The sequence below is a fragment of the Phoca vitulina genome, unplaced genomic scaffold (assembly GCF_004348235.1).
Source record: "Phoca vitulina isolate PV1807 unplaced genomic scaffold, GSC_HSeal_1.0 scaffold1, whole genome shotgun sequence".
Taxonomy (NCBI): domain Eukaryota; kingdom Metazoa; phylum Chordata; class Mammalia; order Carnivora; family Phocidae; genus Phoca; species Phoca vitulina.
The window spans coordinates 51,083,857-51,101,114 of NW_022589704.1; the positions used below are offsets into that span (position 1 = coordinate 51,083,857).

At 42.5% G+C, this 17,258-nt stretch overlaps 1 protein-coding gene across 1 annotated transcript in view; it reads left to right on the top strand.

The window, feature by feature from the left end:
• Positions 1-7,684: 7,684 nt before the first annotated feature.
• Positions 7,685-17,258, top strand: part of CERKL (ceramide kinase like) — a 109,881-nt gene continuing 100,307 nt past the window's right edge. Inside the window, exon 1 of the mRNA XM_032407015.1 lies at positions 7,685-8,005. Coding sequence (XP_032262906.1) covers positions 7,768-8,005 — 238 coding nt within the window. The 5' untranslated portion in view covers positions 7,685-7,767. The remainder of the gene's footprint in view (positions 8,006-17,258) is intronic.

Genomic DNA, 17,258 nt, shown 5'->3' on the forward strand with positions numbered 1-17,258 from the left:
GTCGTTAAAGAAGAGGACTGATGTCTTTATTAGAAGACAGAACATGCAGACAGAGCACACAGGGAGAATAGAGATACAGGCAGAGATTGGACTGACATGTCTATACACCAAGATCTGCAAGAATTGCCAGCAATCACCAGAAGCTAGAAAAGTGGCATGAAACAGAGCTTCCCTCTGAGTCCCCAGGAAGGAACCAACTCTGCAGATGCTTTAATTTTGGACTTCTGGTCTCTACAACTGTGAGCAATACATTTCTGTTATTTTAAAGCCACGCAGTTTGTGCTAACCTGGTATAGCAGTCCTAGGAAGCTAATACATATGCTAAAGTCTACAATAAATTGGTATGCTAGATATGCATAAATATAGGAGAGTTCATTTGAATTCTTAGGAAAATATTATCATGAAGCTTTAGTGATACAATATATAACTACCAGCTTATTTCAGTTAATACCAGGTTTTATATTTGAACAAGCTGACAAATAATAGATATTTCATAAGCATCTGAATTATGTTAAAGTTTTATTGGTTTTTATTCATGTGAATTATTAAAGTGACATCTAGATTTAGTGAAGTGTGAGTGGGCCTGCCTAATAACCTAATTTTGTTTAAAAATCTTATCCTAGAATTTATAAAGGCATGAAATGTAAACTGCCATTTATTCTTCATATGAAAAATGCCATGCTTATTCTATATGCGGGGGTAGCATGTATACTAATAGACCTCTGAAAAAAGAAATATAGCATTTTCCTTGGTTCACAAACACTCATTTAACACATAATTCTATGACATGGAACACTACATAAGTTTTTTTTTTAATTATATAGTCCAAATGATTTTAAGTGCCACAACCTCTAAAAGTTCTACCTACCTATCCTAGGTTATTTAGGGCCTTGAGCCAGTACTCCCCTTATAAGCTTAAAACCCAAGGCTAAAGCTCCAACCTTAGTTGTATAGGGCTATCCATCTCATTATTGGACTCTTTTGATTGCTCAAAATACTGGTTACTGATTATTACATCTTCTGAAGTTATTTAATTAATCAGAAGTTTTAGTTTTTATAGATCTGGGATGCTACCTTGTTTTTAATCTTTTTCTATTCTTTTTGTATTTGTTTAGCAGAATATTAAAAGTGTTATTTGTCTTCTTTTAGCGTCTTATAAGAGAGTGATGAGCAAGCATAATTTAGAGGAACTACAGAAGGCCCAGGACAGACACTCTGGCTAAAAAAATATATATATATTCTAAAAGCAAGAAGTCAAAGATGAAATGTAGGCTGCTACCAGTTAAACAAGGCTTTGGGTCAAGCCCCAATCAAAAGTACAGTTGGAAGACACATTTTACAAAAGTACTTCTAAAAACAATAGAAGCATTATACCCCAATATCCTGACTTGGACTCCAAAGTATAGTGAGGACAGTCTCAAAGAGATTTGTGGGAATGGCTTTTGTATAATATGATATAATACAATTATATATATATACACACATATATGTATATATGTGTGTGTATATATATCTATATAGGGATGTACAAATATTACATATCATATATGATATATATAAGTGAACTACATAAAGAAAGCTTACAAAGTTTCTAAAGGAGTTATACCCATTTGAACTAAAAGTTCAAAAATAAAAGAAGCCTCTTGGCCTCCAACTTTTTATGGATAGAAAAAAGGCTGAAAAACTCCTCAGCTGTCATCATGGGCAATTTCCTGTTGAAAAGAAAAGTGGTATAAAGGCAGAACAAACAAGAGGCTGGAGCTAAGAGCTGCTGAGAATAATGAATTAAGGAACTGCTCCTAGGGAGCAGAACTGGATGTGAGATAAGGAACATTCTCTTTCTCAGAGTCTTGGGAGCTAGCAACACATGCCTGCTTGCATCTCAGAATTGCTCCAAACAAGTGACTGCAATGTGCTTTCTATCTGGTACCCCACCCCACCCCACCCCCTACCGCCACCTCCATTTTCCAATGGGAGCATTTTCTGTGGTTATTCTCTGCTTGTCTCACCATCGCATGTTGATGTGTGGGGGCAGATGACTCGTATTTTTAGTTCACAGTTTCCCAGAATAAGAGGAGCACATCCTAAAAACTTCATCTATGAGGTCCTGGACTTTGAATCTGATTCTATAATTTTTGCAGGGACACGTTGCTCTCTACCTTTTAGGCAGCAAGAACCGGAGTAGCAAGAACATTCTGACAAAATCTCCACTCAGGGTGAGAGGGAGGCAGCCCCCATGATAAGGTGCCCTTTTTGCATTAGGAATGACTGAGAGATGGACATAAGTAAAGCTCACTTCACCTAAAATACATGTTGATAAGGAGAAATTAAATACAGCATAAATTTTTCTTTTTTCCTCACCCATGAGATATGTTCAATGATATCAAAACTTAATACAGGGATTCAATTTAAAAGGTTAACTTATTCCTTCATAGATTCAACAAACATCTATTGAGCATCTATTCTTCTAAAGGCACTGTTCTAGGCATAAGAGATAGAGCTCACTGTTGTCATCGAGGTACCCAACTGATGGGAAAGGGGAGACAGACAAGAAAGAAGTAGGCAAATAAGTCAATGACAGACATTTGGATAGTGGGAATGCAATGAGGAAAATAACATTGAGTAGGGGTGAACTTTTGATTGGCCAGGGAAGAACCTCTGAGCAGGTGACATGAAGTTGATCTGGGCACCCTGCAAAGCCATGCTATAATAAAGATTGTTCCACACAGAATAAATAACAACAGCAGGGGCCCTGAATGAAGAATAAACTTGGTTTATTTGAAGAATGGAAAGAAGGCCAGTGTGGCTGGACGTAAGTATAGAAAGCATGGAGGAATAATGATAGGAGATGGAATTTGAGTAGGTGGGCAGGAGTCAGATCACAAGGCGTCTAATAGGTCATGGTGGGAGTCTGGATTTGATTTTACCTGCAGCGAGCAGTCCTTAGTAAAAAATATTCTCTTAAGTAAGCTGGAGTTTGAAAAAGGCTATGTTGATGGTAATTTGATAACACAGGCACTCACTTACGCACACAAACTCCAGACTTTGAAGCCAGCAGAGCCAGTGGGAGATCAAAGGGCGGGATCGAGAATTATCCACTGGCCAAAGCTCAGGCATTAGGATTCCTTGTCCCCTGCCCTTGTTGCAGTCGGTCAGGATGTCTCAGTTGGCTGTAATTTCACCTGCCTCCCTCTGTGGAACTGAGAAGGGGTCCCTGACTTCAGGAGACTGTCCCATCAGGCCTAAACCTCTCAGATACTTAATGACATCCTGAAAACAATGTTAACAGCAGAGAGTTTTTCAAGGTCTTCTGCTCAGACGTATATTTCTAAAAACAAAACAGAGCAAACAAACAAACAAAAACCAGGGACGCAGACTGTTTCCAGACCTAGCCAAATGCCTTCCAAACATAAAGCAACTATGTGCCTGTTAAGTTAGGACTCTTACTGTTTTGTGCTCTGAAAACAAATACCCAAGCTCCAGCCAGAGCAGGGAAAGCAATGTTCAGGAAGCTACCTACAAATTTTCAGAGAGCAATTTTCATGCATTAGTGTATCATATATATGCATCACTTATGGGACAACTGAGTCTCAGGAACTAGGGGAAAACTCTATTGAGGTGCTTTAGCATTATTGTTATAGATATTTCAGGAGCACATATTATGTGCTAGGCACCGTGCCAGTTACCGAGACTTCAGTGGAGAACAAGATAAATTCTCTGACATCAAGGAGCTTTTATTCTAATAATAATAATAATAACACTTAACTTTTTTTTTAAAGATTATTTATTTGTCAGAAAGAATGAGAGAGAGCTCACACATAAGCAGGCAGAGCAGCAGGCAGAGGGAGAAGCAGGCTCCCAAGAAGCAGGGAGCCCGATGTGGGACTTGATCCCAGGACCCTGGGATCATGACCTGAGCCGAAGGCGGACGCTTAACCGACTGAGCCACCCAGGTGTCCCAACACTGAACATTTATTGAGTGTTTCTTATATTCCAGCACTCTTACTAAGTACATTAACTCATTCAATGGGGAATCTAGACAATAAACATAGAAGTGAACATAGAGTAAGAGGTAATAATAAGGGATGTAAAGAAAAATAAAGCAGGGGATGGTAGAGAGATCAATGGTGGCCTGAAGATGTCTATGTCCTAATTCCCAGAACCCGTTAATGTGTTACCTTACATAGCAAAAGGGACTTTGCAGACACAGTTAATGATTATCCAGATGGGTCCAATGTAATCGCAAGGGTCCTTACAACAGGGAGGGAAGAAGGGCAAAGTCAGAGACATGAGATGGAAGGATGGAAGCAGAGAGAAGATGCGATGGTGCTGGCTTTGAAGATGGAAGGGGGCATGAACCAAGAAATATAGGCAACCTGTAGAGGCTGGAAAAGGCAAGGAAATGAATTCTTCCCTGGAGACTCCAAGAGGGATGCAGGCCTATTGATGATTTCATATTAGTCCAGTGAAACAGAGTTTGGGTTTCTGACCTTTAGGAATGTCAGATAATACATCATGTTGTTTTAAGCCACTGAGTTTAGGGCAATTGGTTGCAGCAGCAATAAAAAAAAAAATAATACCCATGGTTACAGGAAGGTGAATAATGGGGGATGGCAGCAATGAGATGAAGATCTTTAAGCAGCAAAGTGATTGAGATGAAGGAGGGAGCCATCTGGTTGGCTGTCTGGGAAAACATTCCAGAGAGGGAACAGCAAGGCAAATGCTCTGAGAAGGGGCTAGTCTCAGTCTGTTTGAGGACTAGTCAGGAGGCTTGTGTGAGCGAGCAAAGGGAAAGGTGTTAGAAGGTGACCTTGGAGAGGTAGCCCGAGCCCAGATTATGTAGGGCCTTGGGAACTTGCCAAGCATGTTGAGTTTGTTCCAAGAGTGATGGGAGATCATGGGAAGGTTGTGAGTAGGGAGGGATATGATCTTGTTACTTTTAAAAGGAGCAGTGTGATTGCCAGGTGGAAAACAGACTCTGGGCTGGAGGAGGCAGGAGAGGCAAAGGGGAAAGCACAGAAACGGGTGGGAGGCTATTGAAGCGGTCCAGTGAGGGGTGTAGAGGTGCAGACTGGGAAGAGAAGAGGCTGAAAGGAGTCTCTTTTGCAGATGCAATTGACAGGATTTGCCAGTGGATTGGATGTGAGTCCAAGACGGAATGACATCAAGGATTTTGATGACACTATTGCTGAGATTTGGAACATTCTGGGAGGAACAGGTTTATGATGGAAATTCATGAGTTTGGTTTTAGCTACGTTATGTTTCAGATGGTAAGTGGATGGCCGAGTGGTGATGTCAGGTAGGCAGCTGGCCAGAGAGCCTAAAGTTCAGGGGAGTGGTTGGGCCTGGTGACATCACTCAAGGAGCCCTGAATGGTACGAAAAGCCATGGCGCTGATGCTCGTGTAGCTAGATGCTGAGGACAGAGCCCCTGGGCACTGCAACCTTTAGAGCCCTGGGAGAGGACAGCTCGCCAAGAGCAGGGAATGGAGTACAGCCATTACTTTCATCCTCAAGAGACGCAAAGCCAACGTTTTTGACCGTCTGGCCTGCTGAAGCTTGGAAAATGGCAACTTGGCACTTGCAAAGGTCCTAAGAAGGAGCCATGGCCTTGGCCTATTTGCCCTGGCTTTCAGTGAGCTTTTAAAATGCCAGTGAGCTCTGTGCTGATGGTCCGACAGCTGTGAATACAAGACGCTGAATCTAGAGGCACCTGGGCAACTCGCTCTGGGAGGGCCCTGGCCTCAGCACTAATGACCGCTGGGCTGAACCCCCTGAAGCCTGCGTGGGGGTTAGCAGCCGCTGCACTTCTTCAAGAAACAGCTCTCGGCGATCCGATCAAACACAGGCTCTTCCCTGCTTTGTTGGAAGCTCGGGTATTTGTTTTCAGAGCATTAAACAGTAAGAGTCCCAGCTTAACTAACACACAGGTGCTTCATGTCTGAAAGGGATTTGGCTAGGCCTCCAGTCTCCCTCCCGGGTTGTCTGAAATCCAAGCTTGAGCCGAGAACCTTGAGACACTCCTGCTACCATTAGCTCTCCTGTCTGGCTTTGCAGTGTGACCAGGACAAGCAGAGGAATGAGAAGTGCCTGAAGTCACTGGTGAGAGCACGAGCACCCTGGAACGAGAATTCACAACTCTACGAATTTAATTTGCTCTTTCATTCCCTCGCCCCTTTTTCTCAATACAATTATTTTGACCTCATAAAAAGGCTGCTGATTTACCTCCCACTACGCTCCTCTTCCAGAGAGCTCAGTTTCTCCGTTTCATTGTCACAGTTCGTCAGCTCCCTGTTAATCCACTGCTTAGAGCAGCGATTCCCAGGCCTAGCTGAGCACTGGAATCATCTGGGGAGCTTTAAAAACTCCTGAAGGCTGGGTCCCATCCCCAGAGATTCCAATGTAATTGTCTTCAAGTGCAGCCTGGGCAGCTGGATTTTTTAAAACTCCCCAGGTAACTCTAATGTGCAGCCATGATTGAGAACCACTGGCCTCCCGGGCGCCTGGGTGGCTCAGTCCTTAAGCGTCTGCCTTCGGCTCAGGTCATGATCCCAGGGTCCTGGGATCGAGTCCCACATCGGGCTCCCGGCTCAGCGGGAAGCCTGCTTCTCCCTCTGACCTCCCTCCCTCTCATGCTGTTTCTCTCTCTCTCTCTATCAAATAAATAAATAAATAAAATCTTTAAAAAAAAAAAAAAAAAGAACCACTGGCCTCCCGACTCTCTGTGCTTTCCAAATTAACCATCAGCTAATTTCATGACTCTCCACTCTCAGAGAAAGTGATGGATGAACCCCTCAGGGCCCTCTCCATTTCCAGGTAACACTACATTACAGCCGTAGCCTTCAAGAGAACAAGGCCTGCTGCTTATAATCTCCCTCCAGGGAGTGCCAGATCCGGGCAAAGACAAGATTGCGCAGGAGAGATCTTGGGGAAAGTAGGACCCTCAATACTGCCAGCCCGAAGGCACCTTTTTATTAAGTCTTTTTTTCATGCCAGTGTAGTTCAGGTACACTGTCATATTCGTTTCAGGTGTACAATATAGTGATTCAACAATTCTACACATTAGTGCTCATCATGATAAGGCACCTTCTTTTAACACTGTCAGGTGAGAATTTGTCAGTGCAAACCTGAGACTTAACTTCGGCTTCCCCTCAGGGCTTTTGGGAAATGCGCTCTTTATACCAGGTGCATCAAATCAGCTAACAATCGAGGGCGTGCCAGCGCGGTTATAGAGCGTGACCTCTGCCTTCCAGGAGAGCCCACTGGGAAGGAGGGGAAGAAACAGAGGTCCTTGCAACCTCAAGTGTGTTCTGCAAACCAGGCCGTGGGCGTCGCCATCACCCCGGAGCTTCTTAGAAATACAGTATTCTGGGCCCCATCCCAGATCGCTTCAGTAAGAATCTGCATTTTAACGAGATGCGCAGGGGGTAAGTAAAAGTTTGAGAAGCGCTGGTTTATCGAACTGTGGGTAGCGCAGTACACGAAATCCTCCTGAATAGTAGGGTTTGGCGGAGGAAGCCACCTTTTCCTCTTCCCGGACTGGGGTTTTTGGGCAGTGAGTGGCAGAGACCTGCCGCCGGCAGGCCAAGGCGCAGGACTGGGTCCGGGCGGCCCCGCCTGCCCGCCCCGCCTCCCTCCCGGGTCTCTGCCCTGCGCGCGGTTGCTGTGGCAACGCCGGACGCAGCTCGAGCAGTGGCTGCTGCGGCCTCCACCTCCTTCTCAAAGGCCTCCCCAGACCCCTGGCTCCGGCTCAGCTAGCGTCTCCGCCATGCCCCGGGGGTGGCGCGGGGGCCGGGTGAGCGCCCTGGAGGGCGGCCCGGAGGAAGAAGCGCCCCCGGCGGCGGCCGATGGGCCCTCGGCGCTGTGGGCGTCCCAGCTACAGCCGGAGGCGGCGGCCGGGCAGATTCTGCTTCGGGGCATCTTCAAGATCGGGAGGAGCAGCTGCGACGTGGTGCTGGGCGAGCGAGCCCTGAGGTGGTGGCCCATCCAACCCGAGCGCCCTGCGGGTGAGTGGTCCCGGCCCCTTCACCTGCAGCTGCGCCCCCACCCTCTCCTCCTCCCTCCACTTTCCGCCCCGGCGCTTCCCTGCGCTCCCCTCAAGCTCCTCGTCTCCCAGCGTCCCGACGCCCCCGCCCCCTCCTTCCCAATTGGGGAGAACCTTATCTACCCCCAGGGGCCTCGCGCTACCTGCTGCCTCTTGCCTGGCTTCCCGCCTCCGGGTGCGTTCCCTGGACTAAAGTCACACTGAGCTTCTGTTTTGCGACACAGAAAAAAAGAACTGAGCCCCAGAGAGGCGGTGTTTATTCTAGACTGCGGGAAGGTCCTCTCCTTCCCTCCAAATTGGAGTTTCAACCCATCAACTTCTGCCGGTACGCTGAAAGTATAAGCATTTTACAGAGTACACCAACACGTGGGTTCTGAATCCGCCTCTCATTTTGGTGACTTCTGAAATTTCAACCCCCTCCCCCCCCGCCCCCTCCTGCCTTGGGCTCTCTCTGGACTTCTCCATCCCTCACATTCCTTGCCATTGTCTACAATCAAGACTTCTACAGGCTTAGTCTAGAAACTGTTGATCTTTAATGTTAACTTTAAAATCCTCCTCATGCTGCTTACTTGCTTTCACCTTTTATTGACTTGAGTTATTTAGAAATGTTACAGTGCCATATTTACAATAGAACTATTTTCAAGTCTTAGTCTAGAGATGATTTCTCGAAAACCTTGGGATGTGACACTGTCTCTCCTAGCCAAATACCAACTTAAAATTGTCTTCCTGGGTTGGAAAACCAGCCACCCTGTACTAGTACTATAGAAACCTGTTACTGTTTTAAAGTTTCTTGCGCAAAAAGCTAACAAAATGCAGCTGACTAGTCAGGGACTCTGCCCTGGTTGAGTGTGAATTCTGCCTTTCCTGCATAGGCCATCCTTGCTCTCTTATACTTAAAGTGTTTTCAGGTGTTTTGAAAGCCAAGGTAGACTACCTTATTGAAGCTCAGAGTTAAAAGCTAGGGATATGGATGTAGAATTCTGTTAAGTTTTTAAGTCTGTTTGAATTTGGGAGGATATAGAAGTTATATAGAGTTTAGCATACAAGAGCCAACTTTACCTACAATGAAGGTGAAACACTACAGAATTAAAATGAGACATTGCTCAATGAGAGATCATACAGATTGGTGTTGCAGTGCCCATACACAAAAAAAGGCAAATAATGACATGAGAAAGGAAATGTTTTAAATTGAGTGGTGATGGAGGAAAAGTATGCTTACTTAGTGTTCCTGGAAGTAGAATTTAAAAACTATAAAGGTTGGATTTTTTTTTTGGTGTTTGTTTTTGTTTTTTTTTTTTTTTTTTGGCTTTTTTTTTTTTTTTTTTTTTGGCTCTAAAACCCCTTTTCTTTCATCTAGGTGTATTACTTTTTTCTTAACACCTAGCGTGCAAACCACTTTAGACCCTTAAAATTGGAAGTTCAGAATCCTAGCAGCTTCATAAGAACTTCTATTTGTAGAAGAAATGGATGTTTTACTTAGTAAACTGAGTGGGAGAAGAAAAGGTACTAAGAGATAAGTTTAAATGTGTGAAATAGTCTCTGATGTGGAATTAGTTTAGATGTGAGTGCTGAAAGACCAATGAAATTGGTCCAGATAATAGAGGAAGGGCAATATCAAGGTTACCATACTTGGGAGGCCGTGGTGTGGAAGGATGTAGTGGGGGAGACCATGTCCATTGCTCCTTGGTCAGTGACTGGCTGTTGCAGGAAAGGGTGGGATAGGGTGGGGTGACTGGGCATTATTAGATCATACATAGGAAATAGTTGCAAGACCACTCAGTTTTTAAACCTCACAGTGCCTTTGTAGTTTTTTAAAAGTAGATCTTATTTTTTAGAGCAGTTTTAGGTTCACTGGAAAAATGAGCAAAAGGTACAGAGATTTCCCATATGCCCTCTGCCCCTTACACATGCACAGCCTCCCCCATTATCCACATTGCTCACCAGAGTGGGACATTTGTTACAATTCATGAACCTACATGAACCCATCATTACCCAGAGTCCATAGTGTACATTAGGGTTCACTCTTGATGTTGTACTTTCTATGGGATTTGACAAATTTATAATGTGTGTCTTTGGGTTCTCCAGAGAAAGGGAACTTTGGCTATAGATTAGAGGAGATGTACTATGGGATTATGGAGGCATAGATTGACCAGGATGCCACCACTACAGTGTAAAGTATGTACGCAAAAGGGCATCATCTGTTCAGAAAATGTTGATTAACTGCAATGTTACCTACTGATCTTTCTATTGGAATTTTAATATCTGGCCATTTTAGTTGTGTAAATATACAATAAATAAACATATGTTTTTTCATGGGAATATAAAGTAATTACCCAGTTAGCTGTGACCTAGAAAGGAACAAAATCCTGAAGAAAGGGGAGAGGGATCAGGTGAGCTCTCTGAGGCTAGACAAGTCTGGGTTATGGGACCCTGCCTAGGCAAAGCAGATTAAGAGTAGTGCCACAGTATGGGTATCCCCCAACATAGTGCCTGGAACTGGTGTCAAATTACGGGTGCACAGGAAAAGGGACATGGGCAGATGTATTAGACAAATCTGTGTGTTTTATAACTTAGCCCTTCACTTGTGCTGTTGATGGATCAGAGTTCAATGTTTTCAAAAGCATCACCAGTTGCCTGTTGGCATTGTTCTAAATCTCAGCCAAGAACAAACTTCTAGGCATATTTGCTTAGCGAGTAGTAAGCTTCTACTTGAAAGGTTCGATTAAAGCAGGAGATAGAAACATTTTTGTGCATCTCCAAAGCCGGCTCTGCTTCCTGTACTGTGTGACTGGGTGGGTCATGTTTTACCATAAAGGAACGGCTACTGGTGGGGAGAGTTAGGGATGGGTAAGATTAGGCTGTATTAAGCTCAAATTTTAATACAGTTATGAATGATCAATTTAGGAATTTCTGTGACAGGAATACCAAAATGCCCACAAATCTCTCTGCCTTTTCACACTGGAAACCTCACCATTTACTCATGGATAGCACTTTGATGTATGAAAAAATGGGATCTTTTGTAGGGTCCCTGCTCCAGCTGTCTGTAATCTCCTGCCTGGTGTGGGAACCTTTTCAGGAGTGGGAACCAAAGGACCTGCCATCTTGTCTCTGTGACTAACAGGACTATAATTGATTTGGGGCAAGTGATTTAACCCCACTTAGTTTCTTCACCTGCAGAATGAGACATTTACATTACAGTTGACCCTCGAACAACTTGACTTGGAACTGCACTTGACTTGGAACTGCACAGCTCTACTTACACATGTTTTTATTTTTTTATTTTTCTTTTGATAAATGCAGTACAGTAGTATAAATGTTAATCTTAAAAGCGGCTTTTTTCCTCTAGCTTACTTTATTGTAAGAATACAGTACCTAATACATTTAACATACAAAGTGTGTGGTAATTGACTATTCCTGTTATTGGGGAGACTGCTGTCAACAATAGGCTGTTGAGTTTTGGGCGAGTGAAGAGTTCTATGTGGATTTTTGACTGCACATGGGTCAGCACCCCTAATCCCTGCATTATTCAAGGGTCAAGTGTATATAATCATTGAAAACCATCACCTCTGAAGTTGCTTTTTATTTTTTATTTATTTTTAAAGATTTTATTTATTTGACAGAGACACAGCGAGAGAGGGATCCACAAGCAGGGGAAGGGCAGAGGGAGAAGCAGGCTTCCCGCTGAGCAGGAGCCTGATGTGGGGCTCGATCCCAGGACCCTGGGATCATGACCTGAGCCGAAGGCAGACACTTAATGACTGAGCCACCCAGGCGTCCCGAAGTTGCTTTTTAAAGAACATACCTATTTTCATAGACTTCAGGGGTTAGGACATCATAAATGAGTATCACTTCTGAAGGATCAGTGGGGTCAGCCATCCGGTGCCTGCAAAGGAGCTGTATTTTACAGTAGGAGCTACTCAACCCTGATGAATTTCTAGATAGAAGAAACACCTGGGGAAAAAACAGGCCCCTTCCTGCCCTTCTCCAGCTTCAGGGCATAGTGGCGAGAGGTGGACAGTCATCTCAGGCCCGGGCCTGTCTATGGAAAGGAAGAAACCATTTTCTGATGGAAAAATGTTGGTCGAGGCTAGTCATCAGCACATTTTTTTTTTTTAAGATTTTATTTGACAGACACAGTGAGAGAGGGAACACAAGCAGGGGGAGTGGGAGAGGGAGAAGCAGGCTTCTTGCTGAACAGGGAGCCCCATGCGGGGCTCGATCCCAGGACTCTGGGATCGTGACCCGAGCGGAAGGTAGATGCTTAACCGACTGAGCCACCCAGGTGCCCCATCAGGACATTTTTTTTTATGATGGATAAAAAGACTAGCTTATCCTCGATTTCATTTATGATACCTTTTAAGCAAATTTCAGGGCAAGGATTTTATAATATTCAGATGCTAATCAGACATTATGTTTTAAATATGAAAATGAGAGTTTCAAATCTTATATAGGTTTAAAATTCTCTATTTTTCATGGACTTACTATTTCAGGTTACACAGTTTCATGATCTGTTTTACCAAAGGGTTATTCCTACCCCAACTCTGAGCTGAGTTCAATTAGAGCAGTAACCAGAAGATGTGAGAAAGCTGGGCTTCAAAATAAGGTCTTGAAAGTGTTTCTTTTATGAGCATTAAAATGATTAACTTTACATATATAAACATTTGCGGGAAACTTACCAGTGTGAAAGGTAATGTGGAAAAATGTGAAAATGAGAAAAAATAATTTAAAAATAAGAGTTAATAGTTGTTTGGGATTTAGCAGAGCTGGGTGCATTCTAAGTATTAATCTGCCTAAGCTGTTTGGGAACAGATGTACGTGAAACAGATCCCAGTCTTCTGTTGTGTACATCCAAAGTGAGACATCTGTCGGTGGACCTTGTGGTCAGAAATAATGGAAGCAGGGGTTAAACCCCGAAATGACCTGTTGCGTGAATTATTGAAGGATTAATTACTCGGTAAAACATGCTTTGATTTATCAGTCTACATATTAAGAAAATACTTCTTTTAAAAAATGGTCAGTCTGTTCCTAAGATGTCAAATTTGAAGGAATTTAAAAAAGATGGGTATGAAAAATCAAGTTTACCAAGGAACTGCATGTACTGTTTATGAAATTTTTTAAATGCTTTGAAAGGTCTTTTTAACCTATTATAGAAATATTAAATAGTCTTATTGTATAAAAACTTCTTATTAAAGTAAGTTGGTCCACACAGAAAAGCAAATGTTGAGTGAATCTCTAAAGCATGACTGTTGAATTGAACTTTCTGTGTTGATGGGATATTCTGTGCCTGAACTGTCCAATACCATTGTCCCCGGCCCCACGTGCCTAGTATACCTGAAATGTGGCTAGTGTGCTTGAGTAACTGAATTTTTAATTTTAATTTAATTTTAATTAAAATTAATAGCTACAAATGGCTAGTGGTGATCACACTGGATAGTGGGGCTCTAATGCATCCATTGGATGCATCCATCCAATTGAAATTGTTGATTTCCTTTATTCCTAAAATATCAGTTTTAATATTTACTTCTATAGGAAAGTACAGTTTTCAAATCTTCATGAAGAACTGATATGGCCATACAACCTGACCTGCCAATTTAGACCCAGCCACTGAGTCTAGAGACAGCAAAACCCTTTAACATATTTCGTGACTACAAAAAAAAAAAAAAAACTTTTGTTATTGCAAAGTAATGGGTTGATAGTAAAGTTGAAATCTTGTCTCTAAAAATGATTGTCTAAAAATGAATGTCTCTAAAAATGATTCCTCATGGTCGTTGTGATTTACTTGAACTGAGATTTGGCAAACTTAATCTGTTTCTTACTATGGAAAGAGTATATACTAAATAACTGTGCTAGCCTGTCTACCCCAAATCCCTGAGAGTCTCCATATTAATGTTATTCCTCAACCATGTGGCACCATCTGAAGGCAAGTGCTTCTAGAACCTTGATCTACTTTATGTCTCCCTTCCTTTTGCCCTCCTCCACATGGGGATCTTTGGGGCTAGACCTGGCACATAAATATCTTCCTAGAAGTGGGGAACAGTACTTGTGCTGCAGCCAAGGGACTTAAAGACTGAGATTCCAATGTCTGGATCAAGGTCAGTAAACCAGAGAGGTGGGTCCAGCTGGGATTGTGTGAAGCAGGAGGACCTGAAGTGAATTGCAGAGTCTAAACATGAAGCTAAAGAATCAAAGAGCCAGGGTAGTAGATAATGGGATTGATGGGTAGGTTGGATACACAGGAGGACGCGATTGCCTGGACTAGGCATTTTTGTCCTCTCTGTAATTTGGGAAAATGGACCATCCTTGTTTAAAGGGCTAGGGATGAAGTAGACATAATTCACTGTGATCTCAGTACTGCAGTACTCATTCTGAACCTTATTGCCTATCCTGCTGAGCCTGTTACTTGACTAGGTCATGAGATTACATTTCAAATATTGACAAATCTACAAACATCAGTCCCCAACATGGGCTTCTAGAAGTCTTCCATATGACTGTATCCTGCCCAAATTTTAGAAGAACTGTGCCAAAGATGGGGGTGTAGTACATGCTGGGCAAGTGATATCTGGTTGTGTGTACAGAATGAGAAAAAGGAGGGGATTCTTAGTAGCCATGGCTCTTCATATGCTCTTAAGTTTTCCAAAATCAGTATGTGATGAGAGAGGTAAAAGGAAAAAGATAAGTGGAGTTTGAAGGGAATTAAATTGTATGCTCACTTCTGGCATGTGAACCAGAAGTTGAGGATTTCGGTGTGATAAATGGCTGAATTAGGAAGCAGGGAGGCAGGCAGGTATGCATACCAAAAAAAAAAAAAAAAAAAAAAAAATTGGCATACTGCTATGGACTTATGGTAAGCCTAGAGATAAGTCTAAAATAATATACCAGCTGGCATCAGGGAATTCTTACGTACATTCCAGGATTTTAATCAGAAAGTGTTCTAGAAACTACTGCTACACAACAGTGTCCAGTGTTTGACTGAAAACAATGAACGTTTATTGATGTTTACTCTGCCAAGTATCTTATCTTGTTTAATCTTCCCAGCAAGATTATGTAGTCTAGGTAAGATTTTTATCCCTAGGGCTCGGAGATGTTAAATAACTTGTCCAAGGTCATACTAGAAATGGAGTTCAAAGCCAAGCATTCTGATGGGTGAGCCCATACTGTGCCCTTAGGTTCTGCTGCTTCCTGGATCAAGCAAGAAGGAATTCTCCCTCATGCTGTCAGGAGTCTGTCTTGTGTGTGAGTGAGCATCATGGCCCAAACAAAAACAAAAAACCTTTAATACAGTAATATCATCGGACTTCTTTCAGACCTTTAAGACCATTCTACCATGGAAATCACATTCTTCTGGGGGTACTTCCGTTTCTGAGTACATGATGAAAGAGAACTGGGAATTTTTATAGTTAAAAAAAAAAACCCAGTATTTTTATTACGGAAATCCTCAAACATAGCCAAATGTAGAAAGAATAATAGAAGCCTTCATATACAGTCCAGTGAAGGGAGAGGCTTTATGTAACACATTGGCCTTGAAATTGTTTAAACTCAGTCTTGTTTCATCTGTTCCCTGGCTCTTTCCCTTATTTCTCTAGAATAGTTGGAAGCAATTCCTAGACCTCATAGTTGCATCTGTAAACATCTCAGGGTGTATCTCTAGGAGATAAGGATTTAAAAAATAGGACAACATAATCACAAAACCACTATTCCGATTTAAAATAATCCCCTATATCCTTAAATATCCAGTCAGTGTTCATAGTCTCCTGATTGTTTCTCTTTAAATAGAAATCAACATGGGAAAATGAGGTCCATTTTGCAGTTGGTTGCTGGGTTTTTAATATTTTCTAATCCACGGATTCCTCTTTTCTTCCTTGGAATTTTTTTTCCAGAAAAAATTGTCTGGCCTGTAAATTCCCATAGGAATATGAGAAGTTTATTGGGGGCAAGTGTCTGTGAAAGATAAAAGTAGGGGGAGACCGATCAGGAGGGATACCCTTGTGACTTTGAGGCTGATCTGACACCTGTAAAGGGGGGGGGATAAAGCAGGCAGGGACAGGGAAAGCGTCAGCCCATGATGCATGTCTGGTCAAGTCTTTGTTTACCTATGGTGAGATCTGGGGGAAAAGGCTGCCCATTAGGGATCTTGCCTTGGGCAGAAATGGCCAAACCTCAGCTGTGTTTAGTCATGGGAATAGTGTGCCCTCAGCAACAGAGTTGAGGTGGAGCCTGAAGGGACCAACAGCTGGAGGTCGTCAGCCAACTGCCTTCTTTGCAGCAGAAAGCAAAGTTCTTCCTCAAAGGGAGATGACAGCATCCGTAGTGACCAATGAGGTTTATTACGATTGTTACGAACTTAGGTATTTAAACATATGAAATAGGTTTCAGTTTATAGCAATTCCAGTTCTTACTAATTCTCAAATTGTCCTAATCCTGGCTTTTTGGATGAATGGGAACCCCTCCAAGTTGACTTCTAAGTCCTTTTGACATTCCCTCAGCTGTCTCTGATGGTTTCCTTGCTTTCTGGAAGGGTATGTCATGCCTCCGACATGGCAACAACTTGATCATCAAGGATGCTTGGTTCCTTTTCTTGGGTAGTGGTACTTAGAGACCACAATTTGAGCACCAGTTGTGCTCATTGCCAATATTTCCCTTATGTGGGCCTGTTTTCCAGTTTTTTTTGTTTTGTTTTTTGGGTTTTTTTTTCTTTTCAGAAAACAGAGCCTAAGATAAGTCTAAAATAATATACCAGCTGGCATCAGGGAATTCCTATGTACATTCCAGGATTTTAATCAGAAACAGTGTTCTAGAAACTACCGCTACACAACAGTGTCCAGTGTTTGAATTTTTCTTCTAAAAAAGAAAATGCATCATGGAATTACACTTCCAGTTTAAGTTCAGGACTAAAAGGTTTTTGCTTTATCTCCTTTCTGCTATCCTTAAAATCCTGATTTTTAACTGCAACAATAACCTGGCTCACTTGCTTGATCTTATAACACCTGTAAATCACAGAATAATAACACCAATGTTACCATTAACAATATAATTTCTGAAAGCCATTTAAGATCATTCTATAACTTTTTGTTGTTGCTTTTAGAGTATATACCACTCAGGGCATATGCTGTGTGTAGTCAAATTACTGTGTTTTAAGGACACTTAAGATCATTCCTATCTGTGGTGGTCTATCCTCAACTCAATGCGCAGAATTATCTGTTTAATTTTGTTTTTAA